This window comes from Atractosteus spatula, chromosome 9 (genome assembly GCF_055471065.1).
Source record: "Atractosteus spatula isolate fAtrSpa1 chromosome 9, fAtrSpa1.hap1, whole genome shotgun sequence".
NCBI lineage: Eukaryota > Metazoa > Chordata > Actinopteri > Semionotiformes > Lepisosteidae > Atractosteus > Atractosteus spatula.
In genome coordinates, this window is record NC_142714.1 from 36,280,953 (window position 1) to 36,298,348 (window position 17,396).

At 36.6% G+C, this 17,396-nt stretch overlaps 1 protein-coding gene across 2 annotated transcripts in view; it reads left to right on the forward strand.

The window, feature by feature from the left end:
• The window catches only part of LOC148828507 (copper-transporting ATPase 1-like), a 45,077-nt gene that overhangs the window by 2,884 nt on the left and 24,797 nt on the right, over window positions 1-17,396 (forward strand). For both annotated transcript variants that reach the window (XM_088924831.1, XM_088924832.1), the window contains exons 2-5: window positions 9,300-9,429; window positions 14,631-15,102; window positions 15,868-16,569; window positions 17,004-17,207. In XM_088924831.1, coding sequence (XP_088780957.1) covers window positions 9,310-9,429; window positions 14,631-15,102; window positions 15,868-16,569; window positions 17,004-17,207 — 1,498 coding nt within the window. In that variant the 5' untranslated portion in view covers window positions 9,300-9,309. The remainder of the gene's footprint in view (window positions 1-9,299; window positions 9,430-14,630; window positions 15,103-15,867; window positions 16,570-17,003; window positions 17,208-17,396) is intronic.

A 17,396-nucleotide genomic window follows, 5' to 3' on the forward strand; every position in this document is an offset into this window, starting at 1 on the left:
AGCATTCCATGGTGTTACAAATTCTCTTTGAATTTCAAAACATTGCTCATAGTGTCTCCAAAATGTACTTTGTTTTGCTATAAATTTCCCAGTTTTCTTTTTCTGGAGCTTTTAAGGATTCCATTACATTGTTTTTTTTCTTTTTTATGTTTTACATCTGGTCAAGAGTAATTGTATTAAATAAGAATAATTACTCCAAGTGGTTGATGAATAGTTACTAAAAGATAGCATCATTATCAAGCCACTACATCACCATCTTCACCGTCCTAATTAAGTAACCAATTAATCCAGTTAAGTCATTCAGAGCTCAGCTGAGTTAAAAACCAGTAGACTCTGTGGCTATCCCGGACCAGAGTTGCTGACCTTTCTTGTAGCATGATCTTGGGCCTGGTAGCTACACGGATAGCAGACCTCTAAGGAAACCCAGTTTGCTGGCAGGCTTATAGGTGGTGCTATACCTGCTCTAACTACTGTATATAGGGTTGCTGGGGATAAAGGGGATAAAGAATTGGATAAAGCTATTAAAAAAAAAGGATAATGACTAGGTTTGCATTGCCATAGGAAGTACCATCCTTCAGATAAGGCATCATACCGAGGTCCTGAGTCTACTTCATCCTCAGTTTACAGAAAAGTAATGTTCCAAAGCCCTGTTTGTAACTGGACCCATTCTTAAGTCAAAACAATTTGACCGAAAGTGATTTCCACTTTCATTTCAATGGTTATCACACTTAATTTTTTTAGGACTTGATATGTCTGTCACTTTTCCTTTTCTCTTTTTTTAAGGGCTATTAACACTCAAAATCATAAAATCACAGAGCCAACATAAACAGAACCAAATTAAACTGAGTGAGCTATTCACCCTACCCAGTACAGTTCTGCCATGTGATATTCTTGTTATTTTGCTGCGCTGTTCATATGTACACAGTATTCATATCTTGATTGTTCTTATATCAAAGACAAAGTGTACTTTGTCATGAAAGATCTTTGGCACTGTTCATAAGCATAGGGATTTTAACACCAGTGTCCTGGCTAAATGCTGCTTTGTGCTTTCACAGGCTGGCCTTTCAAAAGTTTCCCATTCATTTAATTGGTGAAGCAGTTTCTCTCTCGCAATCCATAGTTTAATAGCTCTTTTGGCATTTAATGGCTGCCACACATCACCCAGGTTGATGTTGCATGTCATAATTATTTTTATAGCTACTTTAATGAATCATCTCAAGGTCCTTTCCAATACTTTTCTGTAAGCCTTACAGTGAGCAAAATGCTTTACATTAAAAGCCATTTCAGATGAGTTCTCACCAATATCTAAAATCCTTTCAGATCCTTTGGAATGAAAAGCAGTATACGAATGCAAGGACTTACTTATTTTTATTATTTTGAACTATTTCTGTTATCTTATTTTTCCATTCAGGGCTTAAGATTGTTGTTCAACAGAACCTTTGAATTCATAACCAATCAACTGCACGACATGTATTTTGTAGGTAGATTATTTGCATTTCTCACAGGTTTTCCCAGTTATTGTATAATGTAACATGGCAAAAAACATCTCGTACTTAAGTTCCCATCTAAATTACATATTCTCTAACATTACACACTAGCAATGTCTTTTACAAAATGTCATAAAGTCATAATTTGTATATTAAGCAGCAAGTGGGAATGGACTCATGGACAGTGCCTTTCTTATGAAGCTTAGTGGATGTCTGACCTGTTGAGAAGTTATAGAAAAATGACCAGTAATTTTACAAATAATAAACATGTTATAATTCCATGAAGTTCACAAATGTCTCAGAATGTCTCAGAAAGAGATGGGAAGGAACGACATCTCCCATGATTCTCTTTTGCCCTCTGTCACTACAGCCAGGATGGAAGGTCATGTGATATAAAAAAAGAAAAATGACATAAAGCCCTTTGGTCATTCATGGGTGGAAGAGTCCCACCATGTCGGCTGATTGAGAAAGCAAAGAGGAAAAAAGTTAGAAAAACATTAAGAAACTAAGAGATAAGACAAAAGAGGGACCTTTATTTTGTGTAAACACACAATCCATGCATAAATAAAGGCTTTTTTTGTATTGAAACTCCTTCTTTCATACTGGAGAACAGGTGAAAAGATCTCACCTATTTTGACCATTATCTGACACTGCCACAATGTACTACCTATATGGGATAATTACAAGAGCATGATCTACTGTTGTAATATTTCCACTGGTATATTCTGCATAAAATAATAAGAAAGGTTACAAACAAAAAGAGGCCACCTGGCCCGTCTAACTTGTTTTGTTGTGTGATTGCCCTTAATCGTCTGGACCAAACAGGTTGGATTCATTTTAGGGAATGAAGTTCAACTGTCCATGTACCGTATTGAGTATCTAATCCATGAACGTTCCTTGAGAATGGTGCTGCCTTTTAAGTTACCTCTGTTTCTCTTATTGAGGAAAAAGGAAACATTTGGAGGGCCACTTTAAGATGTTGCTACTTCTTTTACTGAGAAAAATTATTCACCCACCGCTCCTTGTAAGTCTGAAGGCAGACTGTTTTTTCTTAGAGCTACTTGTTACTCTGGTCCTAGTTTCTTATTCTTCAGGACTGTGACTTCGGGACTTGAAATTGACAGGCAACTTAACTTTTATCTAGTATATAGGAATTCCAAGAGAACGTTTCAGAAACATCTTTGAGTCCCAAGTGGCACAATAGCGCAGTGGTTAGGATTGCTGCCCTGCAGCACTGGGGCCCTGGGTTTAATTCCAGACCTGGGGTGCTGTCTACATACAGGTTATTCTCCCAGTTTGGCATTGCCATAAAATATTCCCGAATAATTCCTGGATTAAAAATGATTGTTCACTTTATATCTTTTTCCATTTAATTGTGGAGCACTTTTCTCCCCACTTGACTTCTTCCACATTAGAGGTGTGTGGTTATTTCCCTTGGAGTTAATTCTTATTTATTCTTGGACCAGAAGGTAGAACCTAAAGGTTTCTATTTTTCCCCCGTTTAATTGCCAGGCATACCATCTCCACCACTTACATTTACTGGGGAATAAATTCCTACTGAGCTAGAGAACCAGATGTTCTTGCCTTATCTCATCTTGACAAACTACAGTCAGTCCTCTTTTGTAAGCAAAAACTAGCACTCATTACATTTGGGCTCCACTAGAACAGGTTATCAATAGAGAAGATCAAATCTATTTCTGCGGACTCTGCCTCAGATTCCATCAAATTGGGTACCATCTTCTGTGTGAGATCTGTCACCTCTGGCCTTTAGAGAAAATGGTAATAATGCCCAACAATTTAGGCATTGGTCAATCCTGTATGTCTTGGACCTTCTTAGTCTGCAGCTGGACCAGGCTGTGCCCAGCTACACAGAGTCTGTCTTTATTGAGAAGCACCATGTCATTAAGACATTGTATGCATTAGCCTATGTCAAATGGGGCCACAGCAGCCAGCATTATCCTCAGATAGGTTGCTGGATTGCCATGAAAGACAGTTGGTAAGACTTACTGGTACAGCTGTTTTAATCTTAGTATTTGCTGGAGAGGCATTTACCATTTACCCTTTTGTGAGATCCAGATTGGTAAGATAGTCTTCTCTCACTCTTCTTTCTTCTGATGTTTTCCAAGAGCTTGTCTGTTATAGGCATAGGCTTGGCATTAATGGTACAGAGTGGTCACGTTCACTCCATATTGCAGCATTTCATTCCTACCAGGATGACATCCTACCATGTCTTCCAGGATGACAGTTTCCCCATCCACAGAGCTAATGTGTTTGCCTAATGGTTTGATAAGGATGACACTTATCTTATCCATATGTCTTGCCCTTCTCAGTCGCCAGATCTAAACCAAATGGCGGAGTGACACTTGAGACCAGACCGTCTCCATGAATCAAACAGAAGTTGACTTTCTCCTGCAAAAATGATGCCATATTTCTCCTGCAGAATTCTAGATGCCTGTAGATTGTATGCCTGGCACATAGAAGTCATATTAACTGCACGTGCTGGCCCAACACCCTATTACATGGCTTTATGTTGGTGCTTTCATTTTTTTGTCCACTCACTGTTTATTTTTATGCCTTCTTTTATGCCTATCTGGTTGGTAGATTTTATAGTTGACAAGGTTTGTTTGTTCACTTACTTCAGCTGCACTTTGAATGGAGAGGCTTCGCTCAGTCACTGGGTTAAAACTGTAGAATCTGAGACTGCAGATGATAGCATTTTGCCTTTGCTGAGTCGTCTTCAAGTGTTACCAAATGGGTGAGGTTTGATTATTTGTTTCTGGCAGTAGTTCACGTAATCAAGGAGATTCCTATCAGTCAGGTCTTGGTCTTCCCATATTTTTTAGGTGATGTCAAGAATACTTTCTGAGCATTCTCCCATATAATATTTAAAAGAGGGGAAAATCTATAGAGGCCTACTGTACCTACCAAATGCTAAACAGAAGCAGGAAGTCTTAGTCTTTTGTTTAATTTTGTACCGTTTACTATAACATCTGTTTAAGCATGTGGTTGAATCCTTCTATGAGACCATCAGTTTGGGCGTGATAGACTGAGGATTTGAGGAAGACAATCCTCGGGACATCTGATACCTCCTTTATTAGAAGAGACATACAAGTAGTATGTTGCTCTCTCAGTATTTTACTAGGGATTCCCCTGGTGAAAACACAGGTCCATTGGCCAGCATTATAGTAGAAGTGTTCCAGACTGCTCACAACTTGAGGATAGTGGCTGGCATCATCCAAAATCCAGATAACATATTGATGTGGTTTTCAGAAGTGGGCTTGCAATATACATCGCAATCTGCCGAAAAGATACTTCAGTAATCAGAGCGGCTTTAGGTGAGCTCATAGTTTGTGTTTTGAGAAGGTTAGTTGACAAGTCAGTAACGTTTAACCTCTTCATATACCTTGGGCCAATAGAATTGCTGTAACACCACTTCCTGTGTCTTTTTGACGCAGAGGTTATGCCCAAGTAAATGAGAATGCACTAGAAGCATTGTGTAGCATGCAGAATATTTCTCAGACTGGAGCTATATTAATGAAATTAATAAAAAAGTAATGAAATTTAAATTCATCTAAATTAATAAAATCATCTGGTTGGAATGGTTGAGAAATAGCACCAACCATTACTAAAAAAGCATGATATTTCTTGGTTCATACACACAATTTGACTCTGACAAAAAAATTGGTTATAATTAGAAGCTTTATAATTGTCTAAATCATAATATTTATTATGGGGAACAGTGTTTGCCCAATACTGGGGATCCCAAGATAGCCATTTTATAGTCTCCACATTATCTTTTGAAATCATTTTCACAATTGTTCCACAGAATCCCAGCAAAGGCCTTGCATGGTTCAAGTTTGGTTTTTGAGGTGTCCAATATTTTGAATTGACATTGATACCAAAATATCATAACCCGGCGCACTTTGTATGCGCGTTCTCACTCAAGTCTGCAAAAGCTTAGGGTATCTGATGTCTAAATTTGTGTTTCACAGGGGTGCTTTTGAGCACCCCCAATACGCCCTTAATGTGTCTTTTTCTGAACGGACTCATCAGAACGGACTTTGCTGAAGGGAATTACCCCCACTGCGGAATGGTAAAGTTTCATGTTCTAGCCTATTAAAGCGGAGAGAATTGCCATGAAGGATAAACTATTCATGTATTAGTAAAATTGAACATTTTTATAGTTTTAAAACTTATTTTATGTAAAAACAAAATTTCATTAGACTATTTTAGATTCATGCTTTATGTATTCTAGGTATGGAGTTTTTGACATAAAGCTCTTATTTTGTCACTCCATTTTGACTAATGAATATTCGTTTACCTGCAATGTATTTTGTATATGGAATTTTTAATAGTACATGTATTTAATAGTACAAAGCTTTGAGGTATTCCCAAGTTTACTCCATTTAGTTTGCTTTAAATAAAGTGAATGAACATGTTATGTTCCTCGTACTGTCATTTGTGTACTGAGATGAAGTGTATTTAGTAGTACAAAACTTTGAATAAAGAGAGAGCAATATTGCTAAGGTTTCCTTAGTTTACTTCACCTGTTCTGAGTTGAGCCTGCTAAACATGAATGAACACACTACTTATGTGTAGGGATAGATGAGATGACATTCAATTTCATCAAAGTGTGAGCGGAGAATGAAAAAAATGTTTTTTTAAATTATCAGCCCACATGCTCTTAGCCACTGGAAAGGTGCATCAGCAATCGACAGCAGTTTGACCCCGAGCCATGTAACCAGGGAATCCTGCCATGAAAGGGTGTCTCAGTACCCTTTTTATCATGATGCGCCTTCTAATACTCCCACACTGTAAGTCCGCAATTGCGCTACGTGGACTTGGAGAAAGGGCCTAGATTCACATTAGTTTTAGGAGATGAAGCCTGACCATTCTGGTACCCTATTGGATGTATGATCTGTTTAATTCTCCTGAGGAAAAAAAATAGTATTTAAACTTCATGCCATTTTTTTTAAAAGTCACTGCTGTCTGTTTCTCATGTTGAGGAAAAAGAAAATTGTTTCACTGTGAAAAAGAATTCACCCACCGCACTTTATGAATCGAAGTGTAGACTAACTCTCCTTCCTCAGACCTGTTTTACTGGTGCTTTTTATGATCCCTATGTTTATTGTTTGGAAGTCAACAGTTTTCTAGTTCTGCAAGGGGTTTTTAAGGAGACCAGTATTCTGGTTAACACTTCTGGGGAGGACATTGAGGCTGTTGGACATTAGGCTTCTCTCACAACTGTCTCATCACAGTGGCTAGCAGTGTAATTGATCCTAAGATCTCTGTCATCCATCTTGGAAGAAACCAGAGTACCATGGTAACACCAGACTACCTGAGTAGCTAAGTGAAAAATTGTCTGCATTAGTCCTTTTTAATTAATAAATGCCTTCCATTGTTTAGTTTTGGGAATTTACTAGACAGGTCTAACACAAGCCACAGTCATATGTCCTCAGAACCTTTGAAGGAAAATGTTTATGGAGAGTTTAGATAGTGAAAAACCATATGGCAAGCTCTTGTCTCATATGCCACAGTTTCACTTTCTTATTCCGCTATAGCTGGCCAGGCTTGCTGATAGTTAGTCTATAAATAGATCTGCTTGCATTCCAAATTTTAATTTGTTAGTTGCAGCTGAAGCAGTAAGTATTAGTTAAAGGTCACGTGATAAAGGAAATGTATCTGAATTAAAGGTGTATCTGAACAGGTAAACTATAGAAAAAGTTACGTTGGGAACAGGGGAGTATTGTAGAGTGATTCCACTGCCGAGTATAAAGTAGTGCCTATACAGTAATGTAAAACTACGCCTGGTACCATGACACATAATCTTATCCACAATAGACAGTTAGTTTCTATGGTTATCAGATTTCTTAGTGTACTTAATTCTGACAGGCTCTCATGATGAAGTTGAAATTAATATGGACTTAGGGGAAACATCTAATAACGTTTCTAAACGTAGGGGAACTGTAATCATTTTCATTGTTCTGTAGTGGATAAAACGTCTCCCTTGAATATGAATTCCTCTTAGGATTTCCAGTAATTTTAAACAGTGGTCCATTGTTCTGTGAGGAACCCTAGAGTACATCTTTCACTAACCAGTGATTTCTTAATTGATTAAAATAAACTTAATTATAGCACGTAGTCCACCATGTGGAATATAGCAGACATGAATTGTGATCCACAAACTAAAGTAATTGGTTTAAGAGGGAAGTCTTTTGGATCTTTGGTCCAGTTTTTTTGTATGATTGAGAATGATTGTTTAGCCTGACAGTATATTATTTTTAAGCCTAATGGAAGCATTTAGCTTCAAATCAATTACTGTAGATAACTACGTCTGAAATCTGATTTTATTAGTTTTTCTTAAAATAAGTTGATATTCTGTTATTTTTTGTTCTTGTAGTCAGTTTTCAGAACTACATGATTAATTGTTATTTGAATCAGAGTGATAAGTTACTGTAGAAAAATAGAACGCTATGTCCCAGCAATGCTTACTGTACATACAGTAAGTTGGCATTAAGCATAGCTGTGGTGAATTAGAATGATGGTATTTATGTGCAAGTAAAGGAATTTGTGCAACCAATGTATGGTTAATGTATGGTACAGGTCTTTAGGCATTCAATACCATTGTAGATCATGAAAACAGGATTTGTCTCTCTTAAAGAAATGCAGTGATTATTGGTTTATTTTGTTAGTTGGAAGAGTAATCAATTGCATAATTTTAATCTTTTTAAGATGAGGGAATTGCCCTTTTTCTGTTCCAGTTATGCTGGTAGTTGTGAGAATTTTGTAGGGGTGTGCCTTTTTGTCAAATTTCCTTTAATTATTTTTGTTTTCCTTCCCCATAACCTCGAGTGACCACATAACCCAATAATCATGACCTCGAAGTGACCACTTAAAGATATTGAGTGATCACTCCATTTCTGGATCTGCAGATCTTTTTAAATCAGTGAAGGAACTGATTTTACTTTTAGTAGAAATACAGTAACTTTGTCATTACATTGTATAGGAGAATAGAATACAACATTTCCTTTCTTTTGATAGAGCTGCTTGCTCTGAGGCAATAGAACGATACATTGGCAAGGATTAAACAGAACATGATTTCTTGCACCTAGCCTGGTTTACATAACTGCATTATTGGACATAATTTTGAAATAATTCATACTGACATGGATTTTAGTGCTTGGGCTGAAAAACAGGAAGGCTTAACTTCTGTGTGGTACATCGTAAGAAGATTCTTATAGGAATTTTATCTCTCTGTACAAACCTTCAGTGAGGGTCAGAGAGATTGTCTGTTTGCCTCATGAATAATGCTGTTAAACAAAAGCTCTTTTAGAATCGGGATTCTTTTTAGTGCAGCTATTTCTATATTAATATTATATTGTACAATGTAAAAATGTACTGACTAGGATTGTTTTTGCTGTGTAAATTCTGACCTGTTTGAGGAATAACCTAACTTGAGGCAAAGTACTTAGAGAGTTCCAGTAGACATCACAAAAGTAATTCTAGTACCATAAAAAATACTGTTTTACCCTCCTTTGCATACTTGGCGTAGGGTTATGCTAATTTTGTATTAGTTTTTTATTTGTAAAAATTGTATAATTTTGTATCGGTTGTGAATTGCTTTTTTATGGGAGGCTTTCAGGATGCTAGTGACAAATTTAGGTTGTTTTTTTTACATTGCGGTATGTTTCCTTCGCAGTGTTTATAGCATTGCAAAAACGTTCTTGATGATACACAGTGATAGGTTTTTAAAAAAAATACTTTTCTGTCTTTGTGATAATGCTAATTTCCTTTAGTCTTTCTTTTCTGCAGAACTGTGAGGATGTCATTGAAGGGTGCTGTGAACTCCATCAGGGTTGGTGTGGAGGGAATGACCTGCAGCTCCTGCGTGCAGAGCATTGAACAGAAGATTGGGAGTCTGCAGGGTGTGCACAATATACAGGTAACTGCTACTGTGTTGCTGGCACAAGCAAGGCTATGGACTAGAATTGTAAGCATTATGGGTTTTTGGATTCAGATCACGATACACAACATTTTGCCTGAAGTGAGTTAGGTCAGTATTTTTTTTTAACTGTTGTAAAATTAATTTTGAACAATTAATGACATTTGACAATTAATATGACAATTAATTAATAAACATAGCCAGTGCTGGATTTAACATACTTCTACAGGGGGAGCAAGAACTTATCAGAGAATTTCCTTTTAAGAAAGCCTCTTTCAAACGTAATCTGAAAATACACTTTCTTCCTCTCTTGCATGATCATTTTAGACAAGTTACAGATCATCAAGTTACAGTTACAGATCAGAACCTTAGTTGCTAAGGTTTTAACATATTTTTTATTCTGATTGAACCAGTCTGTAGTTGCCATTGTGGTGGATCACTGATGAATCCTTTACCTCTGACCCCTGCCATTGAACCATTTGGGTGATGACTCACAGACATCACCTCCAGGCTACTGGAAAGTCACAAGGGTCTTTGTTTCTTGGGAATGACTAATCTGAATCCTGTCCCTGTCTGTGTTGAGCTAATTGTTTGCCACCACTCACCTCTTGGTGAATCCTAATCTATTAACATAACCCAGGCTTGAACCTGTGATCTGGACCACAAAGCTCAGTCTGATTTTCATCTAGGGGCCTTAACTTGTTGAGCCACCCAGTTGCCCTACTTGATGTTTGGGTTGATTTTTTTACATATTACTAGTATTTTTATGCAATTTCTTATTTGTGAAGTTCTTACTTTAGTATTCATTTTACAACTGCAAATAATTATAGTAAAAATGCTACAAAATATTTTGAATTATATTCTAGTGCATCATGCCCTCCAAATTTATTTATAGGAACAATAAAGAACAAATCAAAGAAATATTTACATATTAGATAATCTGTGAACATTTTACAGATCAACAGGATAACATTTTATTGTTAGCGGTTTATTAAGATTGATGTAAAACATTTTTAGAATTTTTAATTTTTTTCCCTGCAATGCAATTTATCATAAACATCTCAAGACCAGGAAGCGCTAAGGTCAAATTTATTCATACAATACTTCCTCTAGTGTATTATGAGGCTCTCCACTTCAGAGGAGAAATTTAAGAGTGTTCCTCCATGTAGAATTCTTGTAAATCCTACAGTTTTTTTAAATCTGCCTGGCATTAACCATTAAAGTGCTGTAACTACTGAGTGATTTCTATGTTTATACCCCAGAATACAGCAAACCAGTATAGCCCCAGTATAGGTTTGGAGACCTATCCTTCAACTTCCAAAGAGTATAACATACTGTAACTATAGATTTGTTTTTGTATAATTTAAAGACGTACATAGAGGTGTGAATAAATGTGACCCAATTTTGTGGCATTCAATTGTTTCTGACAAATTTAACTTTGCTATATGTAAGGCTGTTATGATTACAGTATAGCATTAGAATTTAATAAGTGAGATACATCATCCAATTTGTGATTTGTTCTGCTATTCATTCTTATTTCATTGGAGGTATGAATAGATCTGGAGGGCACTGTAAATGTTTCTTAGCAGAATTAGATATTACTCTAATTTCAGTTATTTGTTTTAACTTTGATATGCCTATTACTACAAATATCAGAAACACAATACTGTACATAGTTGATTGATGAACTTACTGTAAAAGACTGTAATCTCCTTTCTCATCCTTAATAATCTTAAAATGTGTAGAAAGCCTTAATGTTTAAATAAGCTGAAAACCTGTGTGTATGTTTAAGTCTGATTGTTAGCTTTGCTGTTTTTGTAGAGGGTAATTTTGGTGTATAATTGACTTTAATGGTCACAGAGTTATTGTCGAGTTTTGATGTTCCTTTTTAGCTTTTGCAAAGAGATTAGATAGAATTCACTTGCAGAGCTGCAAGGCACTCTCTGAATTTGTAGTGGATATGCATATTGCTTTTCACTTGCCTGCAGGAGTTTATGAAAGAGGAGATAATGCAATAATCTGTACTAAATGGAAGACTGCCCTTTGCAGACTTGAAACCAAAAGGCTGATTGGTGGCTAATAGTCTAGAGAGATTTATTGCATGCGATTTGTTTCCTAGAGAGGCCTTAGAGACCTGTTTTCTCACGGAGCCTGAGGGGGGAAACTCATCCATTTTCATGAGTAAACCTGATTACCTAGACAATAGTAAAACAACAAAAAGCAAAAGGAAGTCATTCAAACACGTGTACACAAAATAATAAAGGCAAAGTTTCAGAACAAGACATTGTTAGTTGTTCTTTGTGGGGTATTGAAGTTCATGGTGAGTGGCTGCCTTAAGACCAAGTCTTTTTTTTAGTGTCTGTTGTAGTGTTTTTTGTTTAAATTTATACAAAACAAAACAAGCATAACATTTTGCTGTAAGTCTGGGGAATATCTGAAGACTGACGTGGTTCTTCTCTGAGGAAGAGCTTATTTTCCAGAAGTACTGTTTTTTTATGGAAAATTCATTGAAAGCCCTGGTTCCACTATGTCATGCTGCTGCCTAGTAACATAACTAGTGTATTTTAAAACATGCTTTGTTACTTTTTGGTGATAATCTGTACAGAAGAGAACCAAAAACCTACATCAATAACACCAGGAGTGTTTTGCTTTGGGATGTTTATAAAAAAAAGACCTGACATCCCGTAAGTATCATATACTTATACTGTTTCAGAGTTTCCAATCTGTTGCCTTTTTCTGAAAATTACAGTGGGTCAACACTAAACCTTCGGGAAGGGTTAGGGTCATGTTAAGAAGTGGAATGTACAAGAGAAAAAACAGTTTCCCATATTGAAAATCTAAGCTTGTGCTAGATAATTAAAAACATGGCTTTAGTGTGGTGTACACAAAGTGCTGTCTTAGTTGATTAGCAGCTTACTGTCAAGTAGAAACAACAACACTTGATTTGTTATACTTATTTAAAGTATTGAGGATGCTATAATGTAGAAACATTGATTACTCCTTTGTTCTAATGTTGTAGTATTTTTAATAATTTAATTAACTAGTAATAATTTAATTAATTTAAATAATTTAATTTAAACAAATTTAGTTTTAAATTGGTGGCTGTTATTGTAAAAAAAATGCTGGCATGTGTGGACAGACTCCTACTTTTATCCTTAAGAAGATTTATTGCACCATATGACAACTTTATAGAATTTGCAACAAAGATGGTTAAAAATTGAACAAAGTCTAAAGTCTAAAGCTTATTTTTCTAGGTTTCTGGTATCATCCTTGATTTCTTGTTCAAAATTCTAGATAATTATCAGCACAACCTACTTATTATAGCAACATTACTCCTCCTACTATCAATTTTTTTCTTAAAGCAAAAACTGTTCAATATTAGCTTTTATAAGAGTAATTGTTCTAGACTCTTTTTGCAAAGACTACTGTGTTGCCTTTGCTATCTGTTGTCTTGATGATACAGTACAGAAAATATTATTTTGATATTAATTCACAAGATGGAGAATGGGGGCAAAATCAAATCACACGACTCTAATCTGAAACCAGCATAACAAACCTGAGGGTTGTTTTACTATAGATTTGTAAGTTGAAACATTGTCTTCTTAAAGTCTGTAAAATATCACTGCATTGACATCCTAAGGACATCAGTAGAAGAAACAGAAAACCTCAGCCTTTAAAGAGGACAGAATATATTGTAAGTTTCACGCTGGCAGTTTATGTAAATTCAAATCACAAAGCAGTTCTGTTCATGATAAAATAATGGAAGTATCATGTGCAGCAAATATCAATGCGAATCGTTTTGTCAGCACTCCAGATCTCTTTAATTTCTCTCTTAAAATATTTCCCACCATATTCTACAGTTCCCTTTTTGCTTTTTGCATTTCTCACACTTTTTCTTTCCCCTTTGACACCATTCTTAGCTGTGGGATCAGGTGATAATGTGCTGCTAAGTCACAAGATCCAGCAGATAGGCTTTGATGAAAGTTAAAACTTTAGCTTGACTATAGTGCCATCTTCTGACAGCCACCTCACTTGTGCTCTTTTTTATGAGATCATAAAAGTGGCAGAAATGGAACAATGTTTAAAACAGGGGAGAAGGTATTCTTAATACAACAGCATTGTGGCTTATGTGATGTCCAGCATTCTAATATTTGGTGGTAATATAGCAAAGGTATACCCCCTTTTAAAATGCTGAATCATTGCCTCTTCACTAAATTACAATTAAGAAGAAATGCTTAATTAACCATAAGTATTGCAGATATCATGGTTGTGATTCTTGTGAACTGCACACATCTCTGTTCTGTCAGAAAGAGTATTGTTAGGAAATGTCACTCAACAGTAGGCAAAAATAATTGTACAATCACATCAAAATATCAGCTGGAAAGCTGCTTGAATGAAAGGAGATCAGTGTCAGCTGTAAGCTGTGATTAAGAGACTGATGAGACAAAACATTCAGCAACTATGATGTGAAAGGAAAAGAAACTTGCCTTGTGTTCTAATTATTTTTAGTGTTTTTCCACTGGAAAATGAAAGCAGCCAAAAACGCATTTAAACTTTTAAAGGAATTTCACAGGACAATATGTGAACTCTGAAAACATGATCACTGCAGTCAGTGTGATTATTCTAGTAACAATTGAGAGGAGAACATTCAGCCCATCAAGCCAGTTTTGTTGTTAGTAACTAATTGATCCAAAAATCTCATCCAGTCATTTCCTGAAAGTATCAGCTTTTGCAGCATGGTTGAGCTGTTTGCAAGACAGGTCTCCTGTTCTCCATTTCATTACTCAGATTCATTAAGAATTTACATGAACCTTTTAGTTCATGGAGTTTTTAAATGCTAGGATAGTTGAAAACATATTTCAGGGACAAAAACATTTTAACATTAAATATGTATTTAATGTTATAATAAATAAAAATAAATTTATTATTTGTCGAAGCTACAGTTTTTTAACATTTCATTTTCGGTAATCTAAATAGCTATCGTTGTGAAGCCGATGTCATCATTCTGTTCTCTCTACAAGTTGTTAGGAAAAATGTGGAAGCATGAAAAGACGTATAAAAAATAAATCCCTTACATTGTGAGGTTAAAATATTCATATGTGTAAAGATACATGAACAAAAGTTCAGAAACCTTAAAAGCCATTTGAAATATTGAATTACAATTTCAACAGGCCATTTTTCAGTTAGCTGTTGTTTTACAGATGTCTTTGGAGCTCAAGGAGGCCACTGTGATATTTGACCCCGGCCTGCAGAGTCCAGATTCTCTGAGAGAGGCCATAGATGACATGGGGTTTGAGGGCAGCATCTCAGAAAAGGCCACGGCCATCTCCACGGAAACCAAGTTTCTCTCCCTTCCAGGCTTGCCACCTGAGGCTCTAAAGCAGGCCCAGAAGAAACTTTCACAGTTAAAAGGTGTTCTTGAAGCCCGGGAAACTCCAGGGCAGAAGGGATTCTCTGTGACATTAATCCCGACGCTTGTAAATTCAGGTCAGATTGATGAGGTAATTCAGAAACTGACTTTGGACAGAACACCTCAGCCTCTGGAAGAGCCCATGAAAAGCCAGGCTAGCGATGTTATGGTGAAACTGCGGATTGATGGCATGGTTTGTGTGTCATGCACAACCACTATTGAAGGGAAGATTGGAAAACTCAATGGGATACAGAAAATTAAAGGTGATTTTTTTTCATTCTTAATTTCCAATTAAACACTTTAGTGATTATAAATGTTTTAAAATAGACATTATATTATATGTTATAATTATATGTTATATGTTAATATATGCTTTTTGTTTGAGGAAACTTCAGAAAATGTAAAAACTCAAAAATTGTCGAATTTGGTTTGTTATTGTTGTACAGTATGTCATTGCACTTTATCATTGTTGAGAAAATTTTCAATTTGAAGTGTCAGCTCCAAACACTAATTCAACTTCAGCTTCTTTGTCCTGAAATGTGACTCATTTTCCTTTGATATACGAAATGCAGTACTAAAATAGTTAGGCAAGCCACCAGTTCTTTTTGCAATTAAGTACTAAACAAGAGATTGAATAAAAGACTCCTACTACATCAGATTTTTATACTGTTTATTCCTAAAGAGCATGTGATTGTTTTTTATTATGATTGTCATGCAATTTTCTCAAGAAACAGTTTTGCTTGCCGTGCTTTACATATTTTCAGCATATCATGTTAAAATTATTTGTATCATCATTATTAAATTTGGATATGGGGATTGAAGGTAAGCTGAGGAATCATTACAAAATTAGTCGTTTCTTTAGACAGTTAAAAAATAATGAGAACTACATCCTAGTTTTGTTAAAAGTGTAGCCTGAAGCAACAACTTTCAGTTCAGTAGGTCATAGAAATATTTTGTGCAAAACTGTTCCATTGACTGCTGTGTTTGCTAAGAAGCAAAAAACAACTAATTTTTGTTTTTCTTCTTAGTTTCCTTGGATTCTCAGGAAGCAGCTGTGCTTTATCAACCCCACCTCATCACGGTAGATGAAATCGTGAACCAGATAGGCTTGGCTGGTTTCAAAGCCTTTGTCAGGAGCAAGCCCTGTCCACTTAAGCTTTCGCTCAGTGAAGTGGAGCGTCTTGTCAGCACTCCTTCCTCGGACCATGCACCCTTCGAATCCAAAGCAGAGAGCGCAACAGTCCTGTTCGGTGTCCGCGGAATGCACTGCAATTCTTGTGTCATCAACATCCAGAGCAACATAGCCAAACTTCCAGGGGTGCTGAGCGTGGAGGTGTGTTTGGAAAAGGAGAGTGCTTTAATTCACTATAACCCTGGACTCATCTCTGTGAATCAGCTCAGAAGTGCCATCGAGGCCCTCCCACCAGGAAACTTTAAGGTGCAAACTGACTGTGATAGCTCCCCTGCATCCACATCCCTGCCCCAGGCAGCTACAGTGACCCCCAACAGCAAGCCCCTCATGCCAGTGTGTGTGATCCACATTGAGGGGATGACCTGTGGCTCTTGCGTGCAGTCCATCGAAGCCATGCTGTCTCAGCGAGAGGGAGTGAAGTCTGCGCAGGTGTCACTGGCCAACCACAGTGGGACATTTGAATATGACCCTCTGCTGACAAACCCAGAGGAGTTAAGGAAAGCCATAGAGGATATGGGCTTTGATGCTTTTCTCCCTGGTAAAGACTTTTCTTTGGCTTTTTGTGCAGTGGGATAGAATGAAAAAATATGACTAGTAACAGTGAGGATTAAAGGATTACTACTTGCAGGATGGAGTGTCTAGGAATGAATAGATCTAACTCTGCTTTGAAGTTGAACTGAAAGCTATATATAGTTCTAGATTATGTTAGTGTTCATGATAAAATCTTAAATTACCATTACCTTAAATGTTTTAAAACTCTAGGAAATGTTAAGTAGGTGGAATCAGTTCAAATGATTGGAATGTTTGGTGGACAGACTTCATGTAATACCTATATTATTGCAAAACTGTCTCTCTTTCTGCTGTTGAAATTCAGAATCCTTAAGGGTTAAAATCCAGAAGCATCTGTTTGAAGTTTATGTAATGTTTTTCTTTATTTTTGATTAAAACCATGCTTAACCCTTTGAACTTTAGAGACAAATTCATTAGTGGAGCCCTTTGAACCGATAACCCCCAGCAGAGAATTACTCAGAGACGGGGATGAGGAGAAGGACTCCAGGGCCACACAAGGCGCCAAAGGAGGGTCACAAACTCCAATGAAGTGCTTCATCCAGATCGGCGGAATGACTTGTGCCTCCTGCGTAGCCAACATTGAGAGGAATCTAAAAAATGAGCACGGTAAGGCCAGGGTTCGCAGTTTCCCACTAGTTAGGTACCTAGTTAGCCGATGTTAATTTGACGGTCTTGGAAAACATCTCGTAACACGAATTTAGAATACAAAACTAATAATGTTATTTGTTACATGTATTACCAGTCTTTGACATGGAATATTTGGTTGGTTTGCAGAAATGACAGATGAAGTGCACT